The sequence below is a fragment of the Notechis scutatus genome, chromosome 12, assembly GCF_049901735.1.
Source record: "Notechis scutatus isolate UNSWTSFEM ecotype Mainland chromosome 12, rNotScu1.2, whole genome shotgun sequence".
NCBI lineage: Eukaryota > Metazoa > Chordata > Lepidosauria > Squamata > Elapidae > Notechis > Notechis scutatus.
Window position 1 is genome coordinate 2,692,164 of NC_142020.1, and position 27,585 is coordinate 2,719,748.

The 27,585-nt window shown below is 43.8% G+C and overlaps 1 protein-coding gene across 1 annotated transcript in view; it reads left to right on the forward strand.

Moving 5' to 3' along the window:
* Positions 1-27,585, forward strand: part of RAB26 (RAB26, member RAS oncogene family) — a 196,730-nt gene that overhangs the window by 117,325 nt on the left and 51,820 nt on the right. Inside the window, exons 3-4 of the mRNA XM_026684383.2 lie at positions 24,378-24,419; positions 26,419-26,485. Of these exons, the coding sequence (XP_026540168.2) occupies positions 24,378-24,419; positions 26,419-26,485 (109 nt within the window). The remainder of the gene's footprint in view (positions 1-24,377; positions 24,420-26,418; positions 26,486-27,585) is intronic.

Genomic DNA, 27,585 nt, shown 5'->3' on the forward strand with positions numbered 1-27,585 from the left:
GAAGAGGCTTTTCATGGGCAGCTCTTCTACTCTTGCCAATCCCTGCAGTGGGTCAGATGATCTGGGAGAAGTGGAACGCTTTGTCCTTAATAGCCAGACAGGTGACATTTGGGGACACTGTTTGCATCTGTACCCTTGGCCTCTGCTGTGAGAATGGAGCCACTAAGCATGGGGGTTACCTGCGTGGGCCAGAAAGCCAGTTTAAGGGCTGCTGAAAATTAGGCAGGGGAATGTGGAGATTCCTCCTTCAAGTGTGGCTGATCTAAGAAACTGAACAAGTTCTGTTTGGGCTAGTCACGTGAACATGTGCTCCTGAAGATTTAATATTTTATTGATGTTAATATTTAATGTTTTGAAAATATTTAAAACCCTAGGAAGAAGCACAAGGACACGTGCATTGTGGCAGTCTCGCAAGAAAAGACCGGATGGTTTGCAGAACTCTGGAAAGCGGGCTGGACCGATTTAAATCTAGGGGATGAGGGAGGGTGTGCAGGGAGTAAAAAAAAAACAGATGCCCCCAAATTTCAGCCTGCTTAGGAAAAACACCAAGACAATTTATGTGGATTTTGTAGCTTAAATCCTGAAGTATGCAACTGATCAAAATTCTATGGAAACTCTAAAATAATAGTTTTGTAACCTGTAGCTACAAGCGAGAAATTTCCTCTTAAAATAGTACTAGCAGATACCCAGAAATAAAGGGGCTTGAGGGAGAGGCCATTACTAATAAATCTAATTTGACTGTTTGCAGATGCCTTGTGAATCTCAGACCTATAAAAAGCATGTCTCTGGGTGGAGACTATTCGTTTGTACAATAAACAATATTTTCTGCAGGCATCATAAGAAGTGCAGCCAGCAAATTGCGAAATTGTCTAGTACTTGAACCTACATTCTGAACTTGAATAGTTCCAACGGGGCTGGGCTCATGTGTATGGGCTTGAGGCTTTGCACAAGTGAAGCTGTAGCACCATCAAAATTCACTTCTTTTTGTGTGTAGCAAAGGTGGTATTCAGCAGGTTCTGACCGGTTCTGGAGAACCGGTCGTGAAAATTTTGAGTAGTTCAGAATATCACCTTTGACTGGCCCTGCCCCCACTTATTCTCTGCTTCCCGAGTCCCAGCTGATTGGCTGGGTCTTCTTTTGTTGCCCTGTACAGGAGAACGGAGCTGGAAAGCAGGTTAGTGGGGTGGAGAGAGAATGGGGATTTTACAGTATATGTATATCCTTCCCCCCTGGAATGGGGTCGAAATTGGGATTTTACAGTATTCTTCCCCTGCCACGCCCACCAAGCCACGCCCACAGAACCGGTAGTAAAAAAAAAAATTGAATCCCACTACTGATGTGTAGTCTTGCCCAGGGGAATCTAGTTCCAAAGCCTGGAAGAAGTTTCAAGAGTTGACTAAACCCCTGGATTGTAGTCACCTGTCCAACCAATTGCCAATCATAGCAAGACCCAAACACTTCGGGGAGGGGGAAAAACTGAGGACGATTGGCCTGCCAGTATTGCTGATAAAGGTAGGACCATGTCAAAAAAGCCAGTACAGTCCTAGGCTGCATTAATCATGCGATAGAATCAAGATCACGTGAAATATCAGTACTGCTTTACAAAACCTTGGTAAGACCACACTTGGAATACAGCATCCAGTTTTGGTCACCACAATGTAAATAAGATGTTGAGATTCAGAAAAAAGTGCAGAGAAGAACAATAAAGCTGATAATTCCCTCAACACTGTTCAACTATTTACAAAGTCTGCACTACTATCACTATTAATCTTCTCATCACTCCTTATCGCCCATCCCCTCCCACTTGTGACTGTAACTTTGTCCCATGTATCCTTACGATTTTTATTGACTGTTTCCTAGTATGATTTGATTGCTTATTGTACCCTATGACTATCATTAAGTGTTGTACCTGATGATTCTCGACTCTTGACGAATGTATCTTTTCTTTTATGTACACTGAGAGCATTTGCAGCAAGACAAATTCCTCTATTCTATTCTATTCTATTCTATTCTATTCTATTCTATTCCATTCCATTCCATTCCATTCCATTCCATTCCATTCTATTCTATTCTATTCTATTCTATTCTATTCTATTCTATTCTATTCTATTCTATTCTAGAGGGCTGAAGGCTAAAACATGAAAAGTTGCAGGAATTGGGTTTGGCTAGTTTAATGAAAAGAAAGACTAGGGGGGACATGATAACAGTCTTCCAATATCTCAGGGGCTGCCCCAAAGAAGAGGGAGTCAAGCTATTCTCCAAAGCACCTGAGGGCAGGACATGAAGAAACAGATGGAAATTAACCAATGAGAGAAGCATCCAAGAACTAAGAAGAAATTTCCCAATGGTGACAACAATCAATCAGTGGAATGACTTCCTTCTAGAAGTTGTTGGGTGCTTGATGACTGGAGGATTTTAAGAAGAGATTGGACAGTCACTTGTCTGAAACAGGGTCTCCTGCTCGAGCAGGGGTTTGGATGATTCTCCAAGGTCCCTTCCAAATCTGTTATTCTATCTAAGTCCAAGAAGGGAAAATTACACGCCTGCTAGTTTCACCGATGCTTTTTGCATGGGATGAAGACTGCTCCATATGTTCTATCATGAGGAATGCCTTTGATGCCCAAAGTGGCAGCCAACACACTCCCTGTGATTGAGGAGTAGCAATTAATTGATGTCTGCTCTGGTACTTCTTTGAAAATCATATTCCTGACGCTGACGCTCCCTGAATTTTTTATCAGAGTGCAAAATGAGTGTGAGGCTTTCAGCGAGGAGCCTGCGAGCATTCTAATTCCATTTGAAGTGTCCTATTTGGGGGAGTCAGGATTTTCTACAGTTGCTAATATAAAGAGCAAAAAAACCCAAAACCAGTCTGAAGTGAACGTGCAACAAGAAATTCAAACGGCTGTCTTAAAAATAAACCCAGATTCAAAAACAAAATGTGGAAAAGGAAGCCAATTAAAAATATAGCTTTTAACGTTCCTGATTTATTGTTTTTCTTTTGAAAACTTGCAAGAGCTTGTCATTTTGTTTTACTAGATTAACATGTAATTATTAAAAGTCAATGATATTTTATTTCTTGCTCAGCTCTAATACCAGTGAAATAATTAATTTTAGTTATAAAATGGAAGGAATCACATAAATTCATGTAGCATTTAAGGACAAGTGTTCCTTTAGGGACTACCACGGAGTGATGTCAAAAGATAAAGGGCTCATGAATAGAACCAAAACTGTGTTTTAACCCAAAGTATTATAGCTTTTAATTTTAAATGAAAGCTTTTTGGTTTGCTTCAGGGAGGTTGAGATAACCGGGTTGGACTTTTCTGCTTTTAATTGGAACAGATTTGCACATCATGTGGTAGAACAAGCTTTTAAAAGTTAATTGTTTGTGATATAAGTTATTATATAATGTACAGGCAAGCCCAAACATATTGCATTTGTGTTGCAAAACAGATGAGATACCAATTTAAAAAACATAAAGTTATGGCCAGACAAGAACATAGTTCTTATTTTTGGCGTAACATGAAAGGAAAAGAGAGGCTGTATCTCAGAACAAGGTGACCAAAACAAATATTTTGAACCTTTTAGTTTTCCCAATATGTGCAAAAATTATTCAACTCTCAGGAGGAGAAAGAGGTTTCTTCTTTTAATTGAGACCCGTTGAAGCCTGTGCAAAATTATCCCACATATTGTCCTTCATTTTGAGTTTTGTTCCAGGTGGGGATGTTTTAGGTCTGCATGTTCCTATTATATTTTATTTAAAGAACTTTTGTATGTATAGTTTCAGCATCTTTTGCAATCCTGATGTTAATTTTTCTCTAAATCCTGGCATTTCGAGAAGAATCCTCTCCCACTTGAAAATTGCCAGCTTACAGAATGAGAACAGAGGTACAAATATCATTTTTGTATGACTAACCAGGCAATTGGAACACCAGAATTTTCTTCAGTAGAGAAAAAAACATATTTATCTTTAAACATGGTTTAATAGCAATAGCACTTAGGCTTATACACTGTTTCACAGTGCTTCACAGCCCTCTCTAAGCAGTTTAAAGAGTCAGCCTGTTTCCCCCAGCAATCTGGTCCTTAATCATCAAAATAAGGGTTGGTTCACATGATGGGAGGGTCCAAAGAAATAAAACACCCACGGGATGGCCTAGGTCACATGTCACAGCAATAGCAATAGCACTTAGACTTATATACCACTTCACAGTGCTTTACAGCCCTCTTTAAGTGATTTACAGAGTCAACATGTGGTCCCCAACAATCTGAGTCCTCATTTTACCCACCTCAGAAGGATAGAAGGCTGAGTCAACCTTGAGCCTGGTGGCAAATTGCAGTCAGCTGGCAGTCAGCAGAAGGAGCCTGCAGTACTGCACTCTAACCACTGCGCCACCGGGCCTCTTACAACATTGTCATGCTAGGACAATGGCTGGGTTCCCACAGTGTTGAAACATAAACTGACCCACTGAATCCTGCTGCTACATGCTGTGTGAATCCTAGGTGATAGTGAACATCAGTTAACAGAACTCATTAACATGGTCACCTAGAAGCTGGAGGTGGCATCTTCTCAGGAAGGGTGGAAGAAGAGTTGTAAATCCATCTGCCTGGCTTGGGATTCAGGCCGACTGTTAGTCTTTCGTTTTAAGAAGTGTTATTCCGCTAGCCAGCCACAGATGTCTGATTTCAGGTGGCTTACAGGTACAGTGTCTGGACACTGGGGCTGAGCCATTACCAGTTTCTCATTTTAATCTAATTTAGATGAAGGTGCGGGAAGGCTGAGCCAGTGCCAGTCAGTCTTAACAGGCCGGAGGAAGGCCAGTAAAGCAAACGGAATCTGGTCCAGGCAGCTAATTGAACCATGAGATGACAGGCAAATAAGTTTGATAAAATAAAATAAAAATTGAGCAGGGCCCAAGTATGATGCCCCATTCTGCAGTTGACACAAAAAAGGGGCCAAAAATAATCAGGAAAAGGCCGAATGAACAGTCATCCCTGGTCAGGTGGGCAGCTGAGAATGGAGGGGCCGAATCCAGGCTGAAGCCCCTAGATCAGGGGTGTCAAACTCAAGGCCCAGGGGCTGGATTTGGCCTGCAGGGGGCTTAGATCTGGCTCACGGGACTGCCCTGGAAACAGCAAAGGCCCAGCCTGCAGTGCCTCTGCCAGTGAAAACAGAGCTCGGCAGGGCCGTGACCAGCTCCATTTTCACTGGCAGAGAGTTGCAGGAAGCCATTGCAGGCGAAAACGGAGCTTGGGAGCCCATTTTCGCTGACAGAGTGCGTGGGCTACCACAGTTTAGTTTAGTTTAGTTTAGTTTATTGTCATTGCACCTCATACAATGAAATTAAATACCATCTTCAGTGTATATTATCACCATGAAAATAAACACAAACACACATACTTCACCCTCCACACATTGAATTGAAAGCCCCTGATATTCCATTAATAGTGCACAATGCAGTGGAATTCAACAGAGTTACTGCCCTGGGATAGAAGCTGTTTTACAGCTTATTTGTCCTTAGTTTTTAATATTCGGTACCGTCTGCCAGATGATAATAATTCAAAAAAAAAAAAAAAGGTGCTCGGGATGAGAGGGATCTTTGAGAATGTTTTGAGCTTTTTGAAGGCAGCGGGAGCTCTAAAGCTCTTCCAAAGAGGGGAGAGGGCAACCCAGGATCCTCTGGGCAAAGACCTTAACCCTCTGGAGTGACATCCTATCTGCCCCGGTGCAATTGGCAAACCATACAGAGATGCAGTAAGTTAAGATACTCTCTGTGGTGCTCCCAACATGAGTGATGTCGAGCTAGTCATGCTCACCCTGAACACACACACACACACACACACACAAATGAGGTCAAACACAACCCAGATGCAGCCCTCAATGAAATCGAGTCTGAGAGTTGGAGCGAGATGTTATCAGGACCTCGGACAGCTCTCAGCTACTCTGGGCATTAGGAAAGCCAGGAAAACACCTGGAGAAAAAGGGGACACCCCCCCCCCCGTGGCTGTCCCTCCCTCCACTTCCTTTTGCTGACCAAACGTTCCCAGAATTTGTAGCTTAGTGATCTGGGGTCGGGGTGGGGTCGGGAGAAGGGAACCGCTTCACCTCTTAAAATCTAGATTTGTCTTCTGTCCTATACACAAGGGGGCAAAGACAAAACTCAGGAGAAAAAGCCCCCAAACAGCCAAGCAACCTGTGATACAAACAGGAAATCATTCAGCCTCATTTTTAAATAGGCCATTGATGCCCTGGAATCGTTCTGATTGGTCTTGGCATTAAATTGAATGAGAGCCAGAGCGAGGCATATCTTGAATAATCGAAGGATCTAGCTTGGTGTTGCAGGCTTGGACCTTGGTGAGATGCTGGGGATTCCTGAGTTCCCGAGAGAGATCCCTCTCTGAGGTCAGTGGAGTGGCAGGTCTGTTGAGCAGCTCTGGTGAGGCTGAGGCCAGCCATGGTCAGTCCCTAGATGGCATTTGCTGCCATGACAATGGGTCTATTTCTGCCGAGAGAGAGAGAGAGAGAGAGAGAGAGAGAGAGAGAGAGGGGCTGCCTGGACCTGAAGCACATGCCCCCCCACTGTGGATTTCAGCTTTTTTTTCTCTTCGGGACAGCTGCATTGGCTGTTTCTCTGCTAACAAAAGACACCGGCCCCTGTTCTTTGGATTGAAGCCCTGGAAGGCTGGGTTGCACCTTTGCCAAGAAGCTATTCAAGATCTGCAGGGGGTTTCCTGGGCTTGGAAGGGTGGCAGCAGCTTTTATCAGAGGAGAACAGGTGGATCTGAGTGGATTTGCAGGTGGCCTCAGCAGGTTGCATTTGGAGGAAGAGAAGAGATTGTAGAGCAAAGAAATGGCTTCATCTTCCATCATCATGGTTATCATCTTACACTCAAAAGGCAGGCCGATATTTTGGCTAGAGGGCATGCTTAATTTTTTTTAAAATATCCAAAGCCAAAGGAGATATATATTTTTAATATCCAAAGCCACTATCCAAAGCCAAAGGCGGAAGGAGGCAGGTCTGCAAGGTTTACCCTCTCTATTCCCTTCAAAAAAAGAGTTAGAAAAATCTAAAATGAATGGACCATATATATTTTTTCATTATACTTGGAGTGTAGAATGCCCCAATTGGCTGGTCTCAGAAGCTAACAAGATGTTTCCTGCTGAATACTTGAAAAGGAGACCACTTGGATTTTTTAAATATAGATTTTTTAAAAATCCTGCCTTTGTTATTTGTATAAGTAATTCAGCATGCTGAACATGCCTAATACTCTTCTTCCTCCTATTTTCTCTACAGCAACAAACCTGTGAAGGAAGTTGGGTTAACAGGCCATGACCCGATAGTGGCTCACAGGTTGGGGACCCCTGGTCTAGATGACAAACCTGGGTGTTATTTAATTTTGAGAGCCAGTTTGGCGTAGTGGTTAAGGTTCTGGCCTAGAAACCAGGAGACTCTGAGTTCTAGTCCTGCCTTAGACTGAGTATCTTTGGGCCAGTCTCTCTCTCTCTGGAAATGGGCCACGCAAGCGGCAGTCCAGCGCGCAAACATGCATGCACAGCTCAACATGCGTGAATGGTGGGCCAGTACACATGCGCATGTCCACTTGCAAAGTTGAGCTGGGCGTGCATGCATGCTTGCCAGCCTGCCAATTATGGAAGTTGAGCTACGTGCGCACACCAGCCCACTGCTCATGTGGCTGGTTCCCCTCTACCTGCCAGCCAGGCTGCCAAGCCACAATGGTTGGGGATGGTTGATCTAGACCAGATGGAGACTGGTCTAGATCAGTGGTGGGGTTCAATTTTTTTTACTAACGGTTCTGTAGGCGTGGCGTGGTTTGGTGGGCATGGCTTGGTGGGCGTGGCAGAAGAAGGATACTGCAAAATCCCCCTTCCCTCCCCACCCCACTAACCTGCTTTCCAGCTCCATTTTCCTGTTCAGGGCAACAAAAGGAGACCCAGCCAATCAGCTGGGACTCAGGAGGCAGAGAATAGGTGGGGGTGGGGCCAGTCAGAGGTGGGATTGGCTGGTTCTCCCAACTACTCAAAATTTCCGCTACCGGTTCTCCAGAACTGGTCAGAACCTGCTGAATACCCACCTCTGGTTCTATGGCAGAATGAGCTACCTACCCATTTTTTTACTACCGGTTCTGTGGGTGTGCCATGGCTTGGTGGGCATGGCTTGGTGGGTGTTGCAGGGGAATCCCCATTCCCTCCCCACCCCACTAACCTGCTTTCCAGCCCCGTTCTCCTGGGCAAGGCAACCAAAGAAGATCAGCTGGGACTCAATGGGAGGCAGAGAAGAGATGGGGTTGGTGGGGCCAGTCAGAGGTGGGATTTGCCGGTTATCCAAACTGCTCAAAATTTCCACCACTGTTTCTCCAGTGGTCTAGATGAAGACTGAAAATATGTTTCTACCGGTTTCTAGAGCTGTTGCCTAAACTGGGAAATTGCAAACGCTTCCCAGAAGAAAGCAGTCCAAGGCAGTTTGCTAACCCCCAAAGAAAGCGGCCTGGGTGCACTTAGCTTCTCTTTCCCACCACCTCCAGCCCCACGGAAACCACAGAAAGGGGGCCAGCAAGACTTTCTCTGACTTAACCACATGAGGTAGTCTTGGAGCACTTCAAATAGGCACTTCATCTATTTTAACCACTTTATTTCTACCCTTTCTTGGTGAGGGTCATGGGCAATTCAAGGCAGGTATAATTATTTTCTAATGATAGATTTCCCCTAACCTTCCTTGGAGCGTTGCCTTCCCTCTCCATTCCACCCTTGGTAGTAAAGTTGTGAGTTAGACGGATGGAGCCCTGTCAGGTAGCGCTTGTTTCAATTTGATTTTTTTAAAACATTGTATTGATTTTGTGCAGGATGTGAATCTATAGCGAGATCACTTGTGTGCCCCCTTCCCCAGTAATTCCTCCCCTTTTTCCACCAAAGGGTGGAAACTACCAAAGGGGAGGCAGGTGGGGGGATATGAGCCTCGATGGCGCAGTGGTTAGAGTGCTGTACTTCTGCTGACTATCGGCTGCCTGCAATTTAGCCGTTCAAATCCCACCAGGCTCAAGGTAGACTCAGCCTTCCATCCTTCCAAGGTGGGTCAAATGAAGACCCAAATTGTTGGGGGCAAAAATGCTTACTCTGTAAACGGCTTAGAGGGGGCTGTAAAGCACTGGGAAGTAGTATTTGAGTCTACGTGCTATTGTTATTGCCATATACAGGAGCTTTTTTCACAATGATAACAACAAGACATACACACACACACACCCGGCTGTGTGGTCTCTGTAGCTGCTGTGTGCAGAGGAAGCCACAGAAAGAGCACAGAAGCAGAATGAAACCATTTAGTTCTTGAAAGAGAAGAGGGAGCTTGAAATATTTAAAACATTAATTGCTCTGAAAGAAGGTTGGGACACAATTATCCCCCCCCACCTCATCCCATTCCCAGAAGCTACCACACACTCACTTCTGTTGTAAAACTCCCACCTATTTGAACCAGGTTGGTGCAAGATCTTTTCCTGCCGGACTCTGTCCTGGGTCAGAGTTGATCCTTTCCAAGCAGCCCCCACCCCTCCATGAGATTCTGCAGTCTCATTGCAGCTCCAGGGTGCAGAGGGTGACTGTCCTTCAGATGTGCCCCTTCTGAGGCATCTTGTGAGGGACCGTCTTTCCTAGTTTCCCCAGGGCCCCACCGGTACAGAATGAGTTAAATCGCCATGGCCAGCTTTCGGTGGGAAAACATCCCTGTGGGACAATTCAACAGTTCAGTGTAATTATTTAAAATTAAAGAATTGTTGTAACTTTTGACATTCACTTTTCATTGTGTCCCTCCTTTGGCATCCTTTCTTGAATGATCCGATCCCAACATTTCTTGGTGTTATTGTAATTCTTGCCCCACAGCAAGTAGGCCACGGCGAGTGTCTGTGGCAAGATGGCTGTGGAGAGTCGTCCTGGACTCCCCTCCCCCATCGCCTGGTCTCTCTTTTGGGTTGTTGAGGTTAGCGCTTCCCTCATTTTTCTCTATAATTTTTTTATTAGAGTATTTAAGCAAAAAGATTAAAATTAACAAACTAATATAAAGTAAGGAAGAAAAGAAAAAAAGAAATCAAAGAAAAGGCAAAATATGCAAGGAAAAGGAAAAACGTGTGAAGGAAAATGAGAAAAGGGAAAAAAGATATAAAGAAATGACTTTTGATATTTTTCACAATGGTTGTAAGTACAAATAAATTTTAACCTATGTCTCTAAAGTTGCATCGTATTTCTCTTCTTTCTATAAACTATCCTGTCTAATCATCAAAACCATAAATCTCTAGTTCGGTTTTTTTTTCATTTTTACACAAAATGAAAGCTCTTTCATCTTTGTTAACCTTTTCCAGTCCTGTGATTAATACTTTCCTTTGCCATTTTGTACAACACATTTAAATTTCAAAGGTAAATTTTAAACCTCTTTAACCTCTAGTCTAGGGTGTAAATTAAGCCTAGAGTGTCATTTTGGCTATTGCTCACAGGGCCAGGAACCGCTGTAGCCCCTCAGGGACATTTCCCTCATACTGCTGCCATGCTGCCCTCTTTCCTTCTCTTCTCAGGACTCACCTTTCAAGATTGGCAGTGCAAGTTTCCTTCTGAAATGCTTCTCATTGCATGTGTCCACCAGAAATTGCACAATCACTGAACCGGCTGTTAAAGCTGGAGAATGCCACCCCTGTGTGAGATTCTGTCATGTACCCTGAGAATCCCTTTGTTCAAGATGGAAGAACATTGGTCTTCACCCAAGGGAAAATTATGAGAGAAATCTGTTGACAGAAACTTCTAAAATTGATGGGGGGGTGGGGGTGTCCCACTTCCCCAGCAACTGTAGACCTTAGAGTCCCAAGAAATATAGATGATTGAAATAGAGGGAACATCTGTTTCAAGAGCCTTCTATTTCTGTAGAAATGGGTAAAAGCATTTTAGCTTGGAATCTGTGCTAGGTTTAATTTATTTTTCTTGTGGAATTATGTGTCATGGCCGTGTCTCATATTCTTATCTTCTCTGTACAAGCTAGTGATGAAAATATAATTTTAATTTGGAAAGTTCTTGGGACTTAAAATTTGGAACCTTTCTGAAAAGGTTTCTGGAGATTCCAAAAAATTAGTAACATACCAGTGATATCTTGTGGTCTATCCAGAGTGTTGTGTTTTCTGTTTTAATCATTGTTTTTGTGAGATTGGTCTTCTCCCCCATCCCCCAAGGAAAAGAAAAATCCTCTAGCCCAGGTATCTGTGGAGATTCTCAGTCATCCAGGTAATGGTTGTTCTAAAGGTGCTTTTTATAAAGGCAACTGGACTTCGTTTTTCCTTGAAGATGTTTCGCTTCTCATCCAAGAAGCCGAACTGAAATTCTTCAGAACTGGAGAAGCTTCTTGGATGAGAATCGAAATGTCTTCAAGGAAAAACAAAGTAAGCCAAGTTGTCTTTTGAAAAAGCTCCTTTGGGACTAGAGGTCCCAGGGTTTCTCAACCTCAGCAGCTTTAAAATGTATGTATTCCAACTCCCACAATTCCCCAGCCAGCATGAAGTCCATGCATGTTGGCTGGGGAATTCTGGGTGATGAAGTCCACATGTCTTCAAGTTGCCATGGTTGAGAGACACTGGGCCAGAAGTTCTGCACAGGTACAGATTCTCAGCCCTATGAATACCCAGATGGCCACTCTGAAAATCTTGGTTACAGGTTGCGAACTGGCTCTGTCCTTTATTTTCTGAAAAGCTCCTTTTATGAAATGAGGGAAGAAGGAAATTGGCAGTTGCTGGCTAGATGGATTGGGACGCAGCGAAATTCTGGGTCTGCTGTCAATCAGTCAAGAAATTTGGTTCATTAACAGTTTTGGTGGCCTGCTGCAGGCATATACTCATCTTTTTGTAGAGAATTAAAAACCTTTCATCTGTTAAAAATAACAAAGTAGACAGTTTGGAAGCAAGTGGATGCCAACGTGACAGATTTTGCAAAGTGTGAAGAAAGTTAAGGGTTTATGTCAAGGGAAACTGAGTTATAAGGCTCAGCACATGGGAGAATTGTAACTCATGGACATGGCAGTTGATTTCAACAAGGGTTAAAATGGAGTGGCGTTTTGTCTTTTTCTGGATTTGCCATTTTGGGATGGTTCGGAGAATATAGAATATTCTTTATTGGCCAACTGTGATTCAACACAAAAGGAATTTCTCCCTGGTGCATAAGCTCTTAATATACACACGAGCAACAAAGTGATAAATCATAAATCGTAAGATAACAGTCATAAGTCATTAAGATACAACCAACAAAGTGATAATTATAAGATACCAATAGGAGTATTATTTACTAAGAATAAAAGGTTTTTACATATGCAATCACCTTCATGTGAGGTGGGCAGCTATGCAAATGTGATAAACAAATAATAAATAAATGCTAATAATATTTCTAAAATATTAAATCATGAAAGCGGTACTATTTCATAATTTCATCTATGTATAATCCATACGTTCCTTATTTCTATGTCGGTGTGTTCCACTCTAGAGATGCCATTATAGGGGTCAGTTTTGATTGTTGAAAAAATTTATTATTCCACCTTCATCGCCCTTGGTTGCTGAACAGATGATTGTAAGTTAAGGCATAAATAAATAATAAAGATTTTATTTTTATTGCAGAAGGAAGTGAAAGGCAAAAGTCTAGAATTTTCATGCAACAAAAATGCCACTAATTTAAAGGGAGCCACCTCAGGAAATGTGAGGTGGTGATGGGTTCACCTGCCCAGAGTCATTTATGTGTGAGTTGGACAGTTATATTCATTTGTTTAATAAGAATTATTTAATTTTTTTTTAAAAAACAACAGTGTAACATTTGGGTAGGAGCCTGGTTTCGTTGTGGTTCTTCCCTTCTTAGTCCATTGGCTGGTACTTCTTTAGGGCTTCGTGTTTATGACTATTTGAACTGTATTGAACCAAAATGTTATTGATAGACTTGGGAATGTTACTGATGGATGGTTGCTGCAGTTTTATTTCGTTTTAAACCTCCTTGTACAGGACTTCTTTTGACACGTCACAGTAAATCACTTAAGGCTTCATTTGGGGAAGGCAAAGCAAGGTTAAACAAAAGCAGGACAAAGTTGGATCGAGCAATATTTCTGCCGCCTCTCAGCCTTCCACTATCAATTGTCATCTTGCATCTGGAGCTGTTCTTTCAATTGCAACAAAATAAGTTTGCACAACTCTTTGGCCACATGGCCAAAGGGGAGAAGGACACTCAGCTATCTGTCTGTTTATCTGTCTGTACATTTTCTCTTTACATATATAAGTGCTTTTGTGAACAGTGTGTTGTCTGGGTTAATTTGCTTACAATAATCCTATTTTTCCAGAAACTAATTTCTACCTCTGTTGTCTAACCATTTGTAAAACAAGTCCCGTGTTTTTTCTTTTTCTTCAGTGTCAAGTCTGTCCATTTCTGCACAGTCTAATGTTGTTGTTTTTTAATTATTGCTTCTTCTGTAGGTGTTTCCTCATTTTTCCAGTGCTGTGCAAATACAATTTTTGCTGCTGTCAGGACATGTAATATTCACTATACATTCCCGTTCTCATATTTTTCTGGCTACCTTCTTAGCAGTTATCCATATGTCTTGACTTCACATGGCTGAATTACAGACGAGCCATCAGTCCATGGGGCTAGCCAAGGCTCAGGCTTTGTTTTGCCAGCTCTGCAGGTTGGGGATAATGGGATCAGAGATCCAAAACATTTGGAAGACATCAAGCCAGGGGAATTGCTCTGGAGCACCCAAGCAATCTTCTGCCTGGTTGCACGGACTCAACTGAAATGGTTCCTTTGCGTGTTTAAGAGAAAGTGGTAATAAAGGCATTGGTTGAATGCCTGTTTCCATGATAGAACCTAACTCAGCCTCAGCAGAAGTGAATTATTTGCTTTTACAATCGTATCCAAAGATCTTGAAGCACCGGCGTGTTTAAACTTGCTTACTTTGTAATAACGTTTAATGGGAAAGAAGAGAGCCAAGATGGATTTGTCTGAAATACATAGGCAAGTGTATTTCTTTCTTTTTTGATCTTTCCTTCAATAGTGCAATAATTTCCCACAGGATTGGTTCCTGGGATCAGAGGTTTAATCTTCTGAGCTTTCAGACTCATGCTGGAGCCCGTCCTCTCTTCAGCGGAGTATTCTCTAGAGAGAAGTTCCCTGAGGATGAGACCAAAAGCTCAGAAGATTCAACCTCTGGTCCCAGTGACTGACCCACATTGGATCCTGCAACGTTATCCTGGGACACATAGATTCGCCTTCATTCATAATAATTTCCCCTTTGATGGCCTTCCAGCATTTTGGGGTGCTGCAGAGTAGACAAAGAGGCATTGAAATAACAAATTCAAATCAGGCAAGAATGATGTCATTCCTGTTGGAGTAACAGTAACAGAGTTGTAAGAACATAGGAGGTCATCTAGTCCAGCCCCCTGCTCAAGCAGGAGACCCTATTCCATTCCAGACAAGTGGCTGTCCAGTCTCTTCTTAAAAGCCTCCAGTGATGGAGCACCCACAACTTCTGAAGGCAAAGCTGTTCCATTGATTGATTGTCCTCACTCTTAAGAAATTTCTCCTTAGTTCTAGAGTGCTTCTCTCCTTGATTGGTTTCCATCCATTGGTTCTTGTCCTGCCCTCTGCTACTTTGGTAAATACGTTGGCCCTTATTTATGCAGCTCCTCAAATAGTGGAATAGTGCTATCATGTCACTCCTAGTTCTTGTTTTCCCTAGATTATGTATACCCCGTTCCTGCGATTGTTCTTTGTATTATTTAGCTTCTAGGCCCCTGTTCATCTTCGTTGCTCTTCTCTGAACTTTTTCCAAAATCTCAACTTCCTTTTTTTGTATTGGGGTGACCAAAACTGGATGCAGTATTCCAAGTGTGGTCTTATTAGGGCTTACTAGAGTAAAAACAGACCTAGTTCCACACAGATAATGAATGATCCAGGTGATGGATCACGTAAGGAGTTGTGCATAGTTCAAAAGGGAACCCAGTGTGCGTTTGCTGTGAGAAAGGCCACTTGCATGTGTAAGATTACTGGAAAAACAATTTAAGTCAAAACTCTAATGCAATGCACAATTGGAACACTGCCTACAGCATTGGTTATCCATCTCCCCAAAGGTACCACGAATTGGAGAAACAGGTGTTAACAGAATAGCAGAGTTGGAAAGGAGCTTGGAGGTCTTCTAGTCCAACCCCTTGCCCTTCACCATTCCAGACAAGTGGCTGCCCAGTCTCTTCTTCAAAACCTCCAGTGATGGAGCCTATGCCATAGGGAAAGCAAAGGTGGAAGCAGAACAAGACTTGCAGATTTCAACACTCGGAGTTCAAGAGCTGTTCTTCACCCTTTCCTTGACTGAGCAGGAAACTCTGCCAGTGTGGCATTTCCTTCCCCCAAAGTTAATCCTCAGGAACATTTCATTAGCATGAATTGGCATTGTGCTGCTTTGATTCCACTCCCTGCTGGTTGCCTGACTGAGCATCTGCCATGATTGGGTGGCAAAGGATAAGAGGTTTTTATAACTAGCTGTCACTGCACACTGTCAGCTTAACCAGGGAAACACTGCTTAACAAAGGTGCGTTGAAGAGCAAGCTCAGAGACAAGATGAAGCCATGTTGGTGGAACGGAGTTGACTGGCTGCTGCAGCCTGAGTGTGGTCTGTGTTGCTGTGCAAGGGGAGGGAGGTTTTTGTGCCAGCTTAACAATGCAGGTATTCAGTTGGTGACCCTTGGATTGACCTTGGCACACAGCCCCAGTGGATTGCCTATTAGGATAGCGTGACCTGTATTACTACTTTAAGATGCTTCTTTGCTTAGAACAGAGAATAATAGGGTTGGAAGGGACCTTGGAGGTCTTCTAGTCCAACCCTTTGCTTGAGCAGGAGATCCTATACCATTTCAGACAAATTATTGTCCAGTCTCTTTTTGAAAGCCTCCAGTGATGGAGCCCCCACAACTTTTGAAGGCAAGTTGTTCCATTGGTTGATTGCTCTCACTGTCTGGAAATTTTTCCTTAGTTCTTGGTTGCTTCTCTCCTTGGTTAGTTTCCATCCATTGTTTCTCGTCTTTCCTTTTGGTCCTTTGGAAAATAGTTTGATCCCCTTGTCTTATAGGAGCCCCTCAAACACTTGCCTAGCCTGTCCCTTAAGTGAGACCGAACAGGCTCCTGCAGAAAGAAGTTGGCCAAGGGAGGTTGTTGAGGTTCTCTCCTATGGCTTAGAAGGTGGTATGTGGGTTTGAATGGGGTGGACCTGACTCCAGCTAAGTGGTGGTAGGTCTTTGGGCCACCACCTAGATCTGGGCCTCAGATGGAGTCACCCTTCCCCATTTAAGAGTGGTGTACATTTCTCGAAGAGCAGGTGGCAGATGTGGCCTTTGCACAGCTCCATTTGATGTGCCAGTTGCATCCTTTCCCCTAGATTAGAAGGCCGTTCAGACAGTCACCAATGTCCTCAGATCTCAATTACCATAATGTGCTCTACATGGACTACTAGTGAAAGCCATTAGAAAGCTTCAACTGGTCCAGAATGCAGCAGTGCAGGCAGTGATGGACAGGCCTTGACGTGTTGTCGATTTGACACCTCTGCTTTGCAAGTTGTGCTTGCTATGTTTAATGCTTCCAGGGACAATTCAAAGCTGAGCCCTAAATGGCATTGTGTCTGGTTACTTGAAAAATTGTATATTTCTGTGGCATCGGCCTAGCCGCTGTGATCTGACAGGGTTAGTGTGCTCTGGCTCACCTTTGGCTAAAGTTGGTATATTGTTGTCCTGATTCATCATCTGGTTCTCTGTTTCTACCGATTTTCTTGTTTTATTGTGATCCATGCCAGTGGTTGCCAACCAGTGGGCCGGGGACCACTGGTGGTCCGCGAGAAGATTTTGGTGATCCGCAGAGAAATGTCACCCCCAAAGCACCCCCCAAAGCAATTAATCCAGGCTGTGTGGGAACACAAGGCTTGCGTCGCTTGCATTGCGAACAACACGAGGTAGTGAGGGGAGGGGGGAAAGGGTGGAAGCGGGAAGCTTGCCCCACTTGCCCCACATGCCTGGCCTGGCTACCGGGCTGCTTCTTTCTGCTTCTTTCTTCTTCTGCTTTTGGCTGCATGCAAGGAAAGCAGCAAAGTCTTTCTTTCTCTCCCCAAACTCCGCCAGAAATGAGTCTTTGGGACCCTGCAAGGCCTCTTGCTCCAAGAGGCTTACAAAGACTCGTTTCTGGCGGAGTTTGGGGAGAGAAAGAAAGACTTCTTGCTGCTTTCCTTGCATGAAGCCAAAAGTTAGTCAGTCTCTCTCTCTCTCTCCCTCCCTCCCTCTCTCTCTCTCCTTGAGAACGGAACTGGAGACAGTATCCTGTGATCTCAAATAAACAATGATCAATTGGTAGGGAAATTTTCCTGCAGACTTTTTTGGGATTTTCCCAGAGTCTCTGGTCTGCGGGATTTAAAATGATGTGGTCCCTGAGGTCCAAAAGGTTGGCGACCCCTGACCCATGCAGAGTCAGCCTGGAGCAGTGTTTCTCAACCTTGGCAGCTTTAAGATGGGTGACTTCATTCCCAGAATTCCCCAGCCAACAAGCTGGTTGGAGAATTCTGGGAGTTGAAATGAAATCCATATATGGTGGTTGGGGAATTCTGGGAGTGGAAGTCCAGCCATCTTAAAGCTGCCATGGTTGAGAAATGCTGTTCTAGAATCTCGCAATATCTAAACTGATTAGATTTAAGTCTGAGTAATCTATCCAAGTCTTAGCCAGAGAAATATTCCTCAAGGCAGTCAAATGTGGACAAAAAGATGGTCGAATGGCTTGCCTATAAGCAAGCACCTTCCACATCTCTTCAACGCCCAAAATCTGGACGTTTTTTTAAAAGAATGTTTTTGAAGGTAGAAAAGCCAGAACTGGCCCCACTGTAGGTTCTCAGTTCATCTGGGACAAGCAGTGGGAGAATCCAATGAGCAGCAGGTGTCCAGGCCTACCTTTGGCAGGGTCAACTCTTGGGATTGGACCCTTATTGGGAGGAGTGGAGGAGGCGGAGGACAAGACCCCAGCCTCCTGCTGGACTCTTTGAATTTGAGAATTGTATGAGGGATCCATGAGCAACTCTTGTGGAGGTCTCAGAGCCGGTCCTGTTTCTCCGCCTCTTTCTTCAGCTGCATCACCTTTGCTGGCCTTCAGAGACCCTGTGGAGCAGCTTCCTCCAACCTTTCTGGCTTTGCGGAAAGGGAGGGAGAGGCTGCTTGCATACATTGAGCTTCATGCACATGCATTCGCCTGCTGCTTGCATATGTGCTGTCAGTCGGTGCTCCATTCAAAATCCAAGAAAGAAATACTTAAGACTCCATAAATTAGAGAAAAGAATTCTTTTACTGAAAAATGAAGTGGTAGCATCAAATAGGATTCTGAATCTGAGAATTTAGGCACGCAGATCACATATACAAAGTGATGAAGTTGTTCCCACCCCCCATAGTTCAAAAGATTCTTCCAATTAAAAGTTCTGAATATGATCATGTGGACATCTTCAGGTGGTGATGAGGCCTCTGTCCGTTGACCTTGGCATATTTTGATAAAGGTTTGCAGCTGCGCAGAGAAAAGAAAGCTAAGGAGAAATAGAAACCTAAAAGCAGGAATTTATACTCCCCCCACACTCCTCATTTACACAACACAAGAATGTAACACCTCCAGCTCTCTTCCCAGACAATATCCCCCCTCCTCCCCCCGTTACTTATGGCAGCCAAAAGATGCAAGGCAGTAGAAAAGATGCAAAGCAGTAGATCTTGAAGGCTGACAAGTGCTGCTGTACGTATGCGCTCACCACTGCCATGGCCTGGTAGTGGGCCCCGGTCTGGGGATTGGGGACCCCCGATAGTGGCAGCTATCTAGTTTTTCGTCTACTTCAAAGAGCTGATGGTTTCCTCTCTGAATTAAATCAGGAGGCATATTTTGCTCCTCCTCGTGCCCAGGTCAGCCTCTTGTGTCTCTAGTTGCTCAAGATGAGATGCAGTGCTCAGAGTCGCGGAATTCTTCTTCATGAGACAATCTGATCATATCTGGGTACAGAAAGGCAGGACTTTCCCCCTTAGCTATGGGCTGGAAACCCGAGCCAAAGATTTGTATGGATTCTCAGGAGCCGTGTGCAAGTACCAAATGAGTGTGTGCCACTCAAGCTTGGTTGCTGCTAGGGTGGACTCCAAAGATCTGTTGATTTGCAGCGTATTCTGGTGACAGCTGAGTAAAGCCTCCATGTCCAGAGGCAGAGTATCTCTGAGTACCAGCTATCTGGAGAGAAACAGGAAAGGCTCTTGCCATCCCATCCTGCTGGGCGAGTGGGACAGCTTTAAGTTGCACATCCAGGACTTGTAATGGGTGAGGGATGTCCTGGATTGCACTTATCCTTCTTGGTTGTGTGGGAGAGGCTAAACCTGAACTACTTCCTTAAATTGTGAACTGATTGGCCACTGAGCCTGGCAGCTTCCTGATGCACTAATGCAAGGGTCCCCAAACTTGGCAACTTTAAGACTTGTGGACTTCAAGTCCCAGAATTCTGGGAGTTGAAGTCTACAAGTCTTAAAGTTGCCAAGTTTGCACTAATGTGTCTGTCTGAGAGACGGAGTCCGCACAGAACGTTTGAGGATAAATGGGCAGGTTTCAGTCTGCCTGTGAAATGCCTGGTAAAATTCCACATTTTGCTGAAAGCCTGTCCAGCCAGATTGCTGTGTCTGGGTTGGCTCTCTTCTCCATTCTGAAATATTTGCTATTCCAGACCATCAACTCATTGCAGAAGCCTTGAGAATTGAGCTGCAGCATACAGTTACCAATGGCTGCCTTTTCAAACAGTTCTCTTAGATCCTATCATCCTCTACCTTCAAGAGTTTTCTAGTACAGGGAGTATAAAATGATGGAACCAATCCAAGAAAGGGCTTGAAGGCACCATCAAACCGTTCTGATGACTTGTGAATGTAGAAACTGCCAACTAACTGTGTGTTTAATGCTTCGGTGTTTGCCATGGTAATTTGTGAAACATGAAAAATGATCTCCTTTGACTTTTTTCCCTGTAGAGTAGTTTTAGCTCAGACCAGAGGTGGGATTTTACCGGTTCAGACCGGTTCTATAGAACTGGTTGTTACGATTCTGCGCAGTTCGGAGAACCGGCAAATTGTGCCTCTGGCTGGCCCCGTCCCTCTCTGCCCGCCTCTCCCTCCCTGCCCAGTCAGTCCTTATCGCTCATGCACGACATTGCATGCATGCCCGACATCACTGACTGCATTCTCCTTGCCCAGTCACTCCTTAAGGTATTTGTTTTTTTCCCCCTCCCAACGATCAGCTGTTCTGATGATCAGCTGTGCTGGGATCCCCCTCACTGTCTTACTGCTTTGCCCAGGAAGCTTCCCTGAGGCCCAGGAGGCAAAAAAATGGAGTGGGAGGGGGGGGGTTTCTGCAAAAAAAGAAGAAGCCACACCTACCCAGTCACATGACCGTGCCCACCTAACCATGCCCACCAAGCCACACTCACAGAACCAGTAGTAAAAATATTTGCACCCCACCCCTGGCTTGGACCGTCACTATCACTCCATGTAACATAAGAGCTGTAGAAAGAAACTCATAGAGCAAGAAATTATTTTGGGCTATGGACTATTTTCTTCCAAGGTGGCATCACTGGAAACAGCCATGTTCAGTTCAGAACATTTTCAACATCACTGATGTACAGTGTTTATTATGGTTATGATTAATAATGATAGATCGAGTAGTTCCTCTTGGCTTTTGTCTTTGAACCCAGAACTATCAGAGTTGCCCTGTAATTATTTTTCAAATTTAACTGTCAAATTTAATTTAGATGGATGCCCACTGATGTCATCTTGTGTTCTGAGGCTTTACCTCAAAGCTGCAGCAGCTCTTTCCCCACAAAGTAGCACTTGTGGCTTTCTGGCCAAGGAATTTACAATCCACTTCCTCCATCTCTGGGGAGGCAGGTTCATCCAAGATGGAGCAAGCTCCTCCTGCAGGGAGGGAATTAGGAGCCGGTGCGGTTCCTGGAGGCATCAAGAAGAAAAGTTGAGAGCGTTTGCTGTTATCAAGGAGATAGGTAGGCAGACTGATGGTCCATCTTCTCAGTCTTCTGGCAGTTCTGCAGTTTTCCTGATCTTTTTAACAGAATAACAGAGTTGGAAGGGACCTTGGAGGTCTTCTAGTCCAGTGGCCGCCAACCGGCAGTCCAAGGACCTCTGGTGGTCTGTGAGAAAATTTTGGTGGTCCACAGAGAAAGTCACCCCCAGAGCACCCCCCAAAGCAATTAATCCAGGCTGCGCGGGAACACAAGGCTGCACTGCTCACATGGCCTGCGGGAACAAAAGGCTTGTGTCACTTGCATTGTGAACAACACGAGGTAGTGAGGGGAAAGGGCAGAGGGGGGAAACTTGCCCACTCACCCCACGTGCCTCACCTGGCCACCAGGCTGCTTCTTTTCGCTTCTTTCTTCTGCTTTTGGCTGAATGCAAGGAAAGCAGCAAAAGTCTTTCTTTTTCTCCCCCAAACTCTGCCAGAAATGAGTCTTTGGGACCCTGCAAGGCCTCCTGCTCCAAGAGGCTGCGCTGGCATGACAAGTCTCACAAAGACTCGTTTCTGGCGGAGTTTGGGGCAAAGAAAGAAAGACTTTTGCTGCTTCTGCTGCTTTCCTTGCATGATGCCAAAAGTCTCTCTCTCTCTCTCCCCCTGAGGACAGAGCTGGAGATGGTAACCTGTGATCCCAAATAAAGAACAATCGATCGGTAGGAAAGTGGGGTGGGTAATTTTCCTGCAGACTTTTTTGGGGATTTTTCCAGGGTCTCTGGTCTGTGGGATTTAAAATGATGAGTTTGGTGGTCCCTGAGGTCCAAAAGGTTGGCGACCCCTGTTCTAGCCCAACCTCGTTGTCAAGCAGAAAACCCTATATCATTTCAGACAAATCCTTTAAATCCTTCTTAGGTTTTCAGGGTCTGTTGAGGTAATTCCCCGTTAGGAGAATGAGCGCGTACAGGGAGACGTATTTGAGAGAAGTGTTGGAATAATACACACAGAGCACACAGATACACTGTACAGTAAAGGTAGGTTTTTACTTCCAGAAAGGTTTAAGCAAAGTTCAAAATAGGCAGTCCAAAGTTATTCACAGGTTAAGATCAGTCAGTTTTTTAGTCCAGGGATAATTCAATAACAAAGTCCAGTGTCAAAAACAGTTCAGTATCAGACTTACATTAAATCCAGGAATATCAGTCAATTAGAAAAAATGGAGGAACGGCAATACTTTCCAACAGAAGGAAACAGAGATTCACTCTCTTCTGAGACTCAGACTAAGACAAACCAGGTTTCTAGCTCCATCTTATGGCCGTTTGAGAAACCACACCTAATTACAGTTTTGCATTTTCTTAAAGAGACAGTGTTAAAATGTCTATCCTGGTTTATATATTTCTAACCCAAATACCTGTTAGGTGACTTATATTCCTAACAGGGTCAACCACTAGAACCTTCTTCAGAAGTGAGTTCAGAGGGAAACAATGAGTTTGAGTCAGCAGAGGAAAGCACAGAGCCAAGTGTTGATCAGGGTTGGGGTTTGAAGAGTGATAGCCTGAAGCAGCAGCCTCAGCTCGGTCATCAGAGGACAGACAGGCTGAGGTTGAGCAAGGGGAGCCACAGCTGAAGCTAGTTGGCCAGGAGGCTCCAGGCAAGGACTGGGAGCAGCTGCCGCCTGTTAGCAATGAGGAGGAGGTGGAGTCCACACCTCCCCCCAATCCAAGAAAATGTAGGGCAGAGAGGAGACAGTCACAATGCCAGGCAGCTAGACTGCTTGCAAGGAGGCGACCTCACCTCTCATGAAGGGCTGCACTGGCATTGCCTCCTTAAACCCACCCCGAAGAATTAAGCATTGCTGGAGCAACATGCCCAGTTCTGTGCCTTGTGTGCTCATGCTGTGTATCCTGACACGTTCGATGTGTGGACTTCTTTCTTGGACTTCGTGTGTGCCTGTTGGACTTTGTTATCCAGTGACTCTTGCCATACTGAGCTCAGAATCCAGACCTGCACAGCGGGGATGTTTTCTGAGGATCTGTTTGGGTGTGTGTTTTGAATCTTGCTGTACATACGTGCATGTGTGTGTAGGGAATGGGGCAGCACAATAATGTTGTCAGTCCTCTGAGGTAGTCCAGATCAGGAAACCAAAACCTAGATTACTAATACAAATTTTATTGTAAGATTACAGTAGCTGAATAGTGTAAGTCTGTAAGTGCTTCCCCCCCACTCCCCAGCATTTCAGCATATTAGGGGGGGGTCCTTCTGTGATGCTTTCTCCACCCCATCTGCTCCTTTGGATTCTGATTTCTCTTATCAGACCATTGTCCGGCTTTTCCTCCTGTCTCCCAAGGTTATTCTCACAGTCCGTTATATCTACAGCAATGGGAGAATGCAGCTGAAATTGGATTCGGGCTCCTTTGAATGCTGAACTATGCAACCCTTTCCAGTCTGTTCCTTGCCCCCTCTCTCCATTGCGAAGCTCTAGGTTGCTGCTTTAAGAATTATTATTATTATTTTTGGGAATAGCTGTGTCAATAATTGTATTGCTTTAAAACAGCGTTTCCAACCTTGGCAAGTTTAAGATGTGTGGATTTCTGGGGAATACTGGAAGTTGAAATTCACACATTGTAACGGTGGAGAATTCACTGCTTTAAACTGAAAACTCCTGGTGGTGGGGAAAAAATACTTGTTGTATGAGGACCAGCTGTAACTCACTTTTTTCAGTACCGCCATAATTTCCAACAATCTTTAAACAAATGGTTGCAAGTCGAGGACACTAGAATATCCTGCAGGTTCTTTTCTTTTTCCTGGGTCTTAAACAACCAGGGAGGTTATATAACTCTCGCCAAAGGAGTTGTCATAACTCACCAAACATTCCTATGCTTGTTTTAGTAATTGCCAAAAAAAGCCGGGGGTAGGGGGGAGGAAGGAAATCTGGAAGAGCAGTACAGCAGTTTGAAAGCGAAAGTACATTCCAACTCTTATCTTTAAAAGGTTGTAACTAAACTATCAGAGTTTTTGCCCAGGAATGTATTTAATTGGAGAACGTGATGGATGACAGCCCTGAACGTGCTTAATTGGAGAATCTGGTTTATGACACACCCAGGAGGAAGGGAGGAAATGGGGTCATAGGTGACTATAAATTACGTATGCCAGAGTTGGCTTCATACAGGGCAGTGCCAGTATGTTGCCTCTAATAAATCTTTTGAAGTTTCTTGAAGTTTGGCTCGAGAATCATGATTTAATTAGAGCGATTGCTGGAATCCTGACAAGAGTCTTCTAGTTAGAAGGTATGTTACCTGATGCCAAGTTCTTTCTTTTTTTTCTCTTCCAGAATAAAGTCTTGAATGTGGATGGCGTCAAAGTAAAACTGCAGGTAAGCCAAGCCATGTGTCAGTTTTGATTCTGAATGTTTTGCTCTTTTGTTCCTTCGGTAGAGCAACCAGCTTCCTGCTAGATTCAGATGTTATTTATTTGTTAGCTTCTCTATTCGCCTCCTGGACTCAGGATACCCAGAACATCTTGTCACAGGCAGAGTGAACAGCCAGCCTGAGCCGACTTGGGGGAGATGTTCCCATAAATATCTTCTGAACAAACCCAGCAGGGGTTTATACATTAAACTGGGACCTTCAGTTCTTTTCAAAAGCCAAAGAAGCCAGAGCTGCACCTGAAATATTGAAGTTATCCTGCTGAAATAATGTCCCATTGCTGGATAGAATTCCATGAATGGAATGGAATGGAAAAAGTGGGTAGGGGAATAGGAATAGAACATTCTTTTTGGCCAAGTATAGTTGGACTCACAAGGAATTTGTCTCTAGTGCATAAGCTCTCAATATACATACAAGCAACAAAGTGATAAATCATAAATCGCAGTCATAAGATACAGTCATAAATCATAAGATACCATCGACAAAGTGATAGTCCTAAAGTATACAAGGTCGGAGAAATAAGGAATACTTCCCTTAAGCACACATTGTGGATCTGAACATGAGGCTCTGCTATTCCTCAATCATATTTGCTCTCAGTTTTCTATCCCAAGTGTTCCAGGTCTCTTTTCTGCCAATCTCCTGGTAAATGAACACCCACCAAGTCAGAAAGAGACACAAATGGGCAACCTGATCCAGCACCATAGCAGCCTCTGTATAAGTGGCTAACGGGGTTCATCAAAGAATTCCCCATGGTGTTGCTGGTTGCCCTCAAACATGAATGAATGGATGGATGGATGATGAATTCTTCATGAATTCTTTATTGGCCAAGTGTGATTAGACACACAAGGAATTTGTCTTGGTGCATCTGTGGTAATCCAAGCAGATCCAGAAAGCATCTGTGATGGTTCAAAGACCGAGGTTGATAATGGTGACTAGCCTCAAGCTGATCCCAAAATGACCTGCCCAATGGCAAAGAACTAGTTATCAAGTGTTCCATCTCCAGATCATGCTCTGAAATGGTCTGAGATGAAAACTTGGTACAGTATGTCCACCTTCATAGATTAAGCCAGTTATCACTTCAGACAAACCCAAGTTGAAATGCCAGGTTCTGCCATCAATAGGAGACATCTCTTTCCAGAATCTTCACATATAGCAACATGTATGACAAACTGGGGGAAGTGATAGTCACAACAAAATCTCAAAGACCCCCATGGCTGATCTGAAATCTCTTTTCATTGATGATGGTCATAGCCTTCTACCTCCTTTCTCAACTATGTCTGTGATGCACAAATTTGCCACCTTCACTTATTCCCTTATCTCATTTGGCCAAATTATATCCATCCACTATCCTCCTTCCTCCTTCATTTTACATATACAAAGTTATCCATCTGAACCTTCTTTACTGGTATAATTATCTCCCGAGATGCTTCACAGTCTTTCTATCAACAAAGACTTTGAAAAAAGTTCAGAGAAGAGCAACTAAGATGATCAAAAGCCTGGAGATTAAACCATAGGAAGAATAGAGTAGGTTGGGTTGAGAGTGACACGGTCATTTGATGAACTTCCATGTTTGAAGGTATCACCCGAATCTCCCCAGTTTTAACCCTCTACCTTAACTGCTCTGCCTGAGTCTGTAACCCAGTGTGCATGGATGAATGGCTTTCAACCAAGAGGCATGCTGGATCTGTCACTCAAGATGATTAATTTATTTTTTAAAGAAAATACTTCAGTCTATATATTATCTGCCATAATTCAAGTTCATTATGAAGTCCAAGTAGATAAATATTGGAAAACAGTCATTCCGTGGAAAAGATTGTCAGTGTTGTAACATGAATAATAAGTTGGCTATGGCGAGTTGGTCACAAGTTGTCCCATTCTGTCAATACTTGGGCTGCAGGATGACTTACTTTCTTTATCATGTGCTTTTCTGCTTTTTGCCCTTTTCAGATTTGGGACACAGCTGGCCAGGAGAGGTTCCGCAGTGTCACCCATGCTTACTACCGTGATGCCCATGGTAAGAACCTCTAGGATGCTTTGAGAAGTCAATTCCTTGTGGAAGAAGGTTGCCATCTTGAGTACGCTGTAAAGCCCTACCTGCGGTCTTCTCCTTTTGAATTTTATGTTTAAAATTGAGCTTTGGAAGACGGCAAGAAATGTATTTCACATGCTTGCTTACTGCTTGTTTTTTCCCCCCCAGGTTAGGGGCATTATCAATTCTTGGTTGTGCCAGCCAGTCAGAAATGATTTATTTATTTATTTATTTATTTGATTTGCCAATTGTTTACAAGATAATAAGTATAAATGTATACATAGTTGTGAATACATGAAATGGGTACATATAAGAAAATAAAAGAATAAGAGAAACAATAGGACAGGGACGGTAGGCACGTTGGTGCGCTTATGCACGCCCCTACAGACCTCTTAGGAAAGGGGTGAGGTCAATAGTAGACAGTCTAAGGTTAAAGTTTTTGGGGTTTGGGGAAGAGACTACAGAGTCGGGTAGAGTATTCCAGACATTGACCACTCTATTGCTGAAGTCGTATTTCCTGCAATCAAGTTTGGTGCGGTTTACTTTGAGTTTGTATCTATTGTGTGCTCTTGTGTTGTTATGGTTGAAGCTGAAGTATTCATTGACAGGTAGGACATTGCAATGTATGATTTTATATACCATGCTTAAGTCAGACCGAAGATGGCGTAATTCAAGGTTTTCAAGTTCTAGAATTTCAAGTCTGGTGGCATAAGGTATTCTACAACGAGTAGAGGAGTGGAGAACTCTTCTTGTGAAATATTTCTGGACTTTCTCAATTGTGCTAATATCAGATACGTAGTGTGGGTTCCAGACTGATGAACTGTATTCGAGTATTGGTCTAGCAAATGTTTTGTATGCTCTGGTTAGTAGTGTGATATTACCAGAGAAAAAGCTACGTAGGATTAGGTTAACAACTCTTAATGCCTTTTGGCTATGTAGTTGCAGTGGGCTCTAGCACTTAGATCATTAGAGGTGAGTATTCCAAGGTCCTTTACAGAGCTTGAGTCATCAACAAGATCTTGACTATTCAGCTTGTATTTTATTTTCTGATTTTTTTGCCAATATGTAAGACAGAGCATTTATCT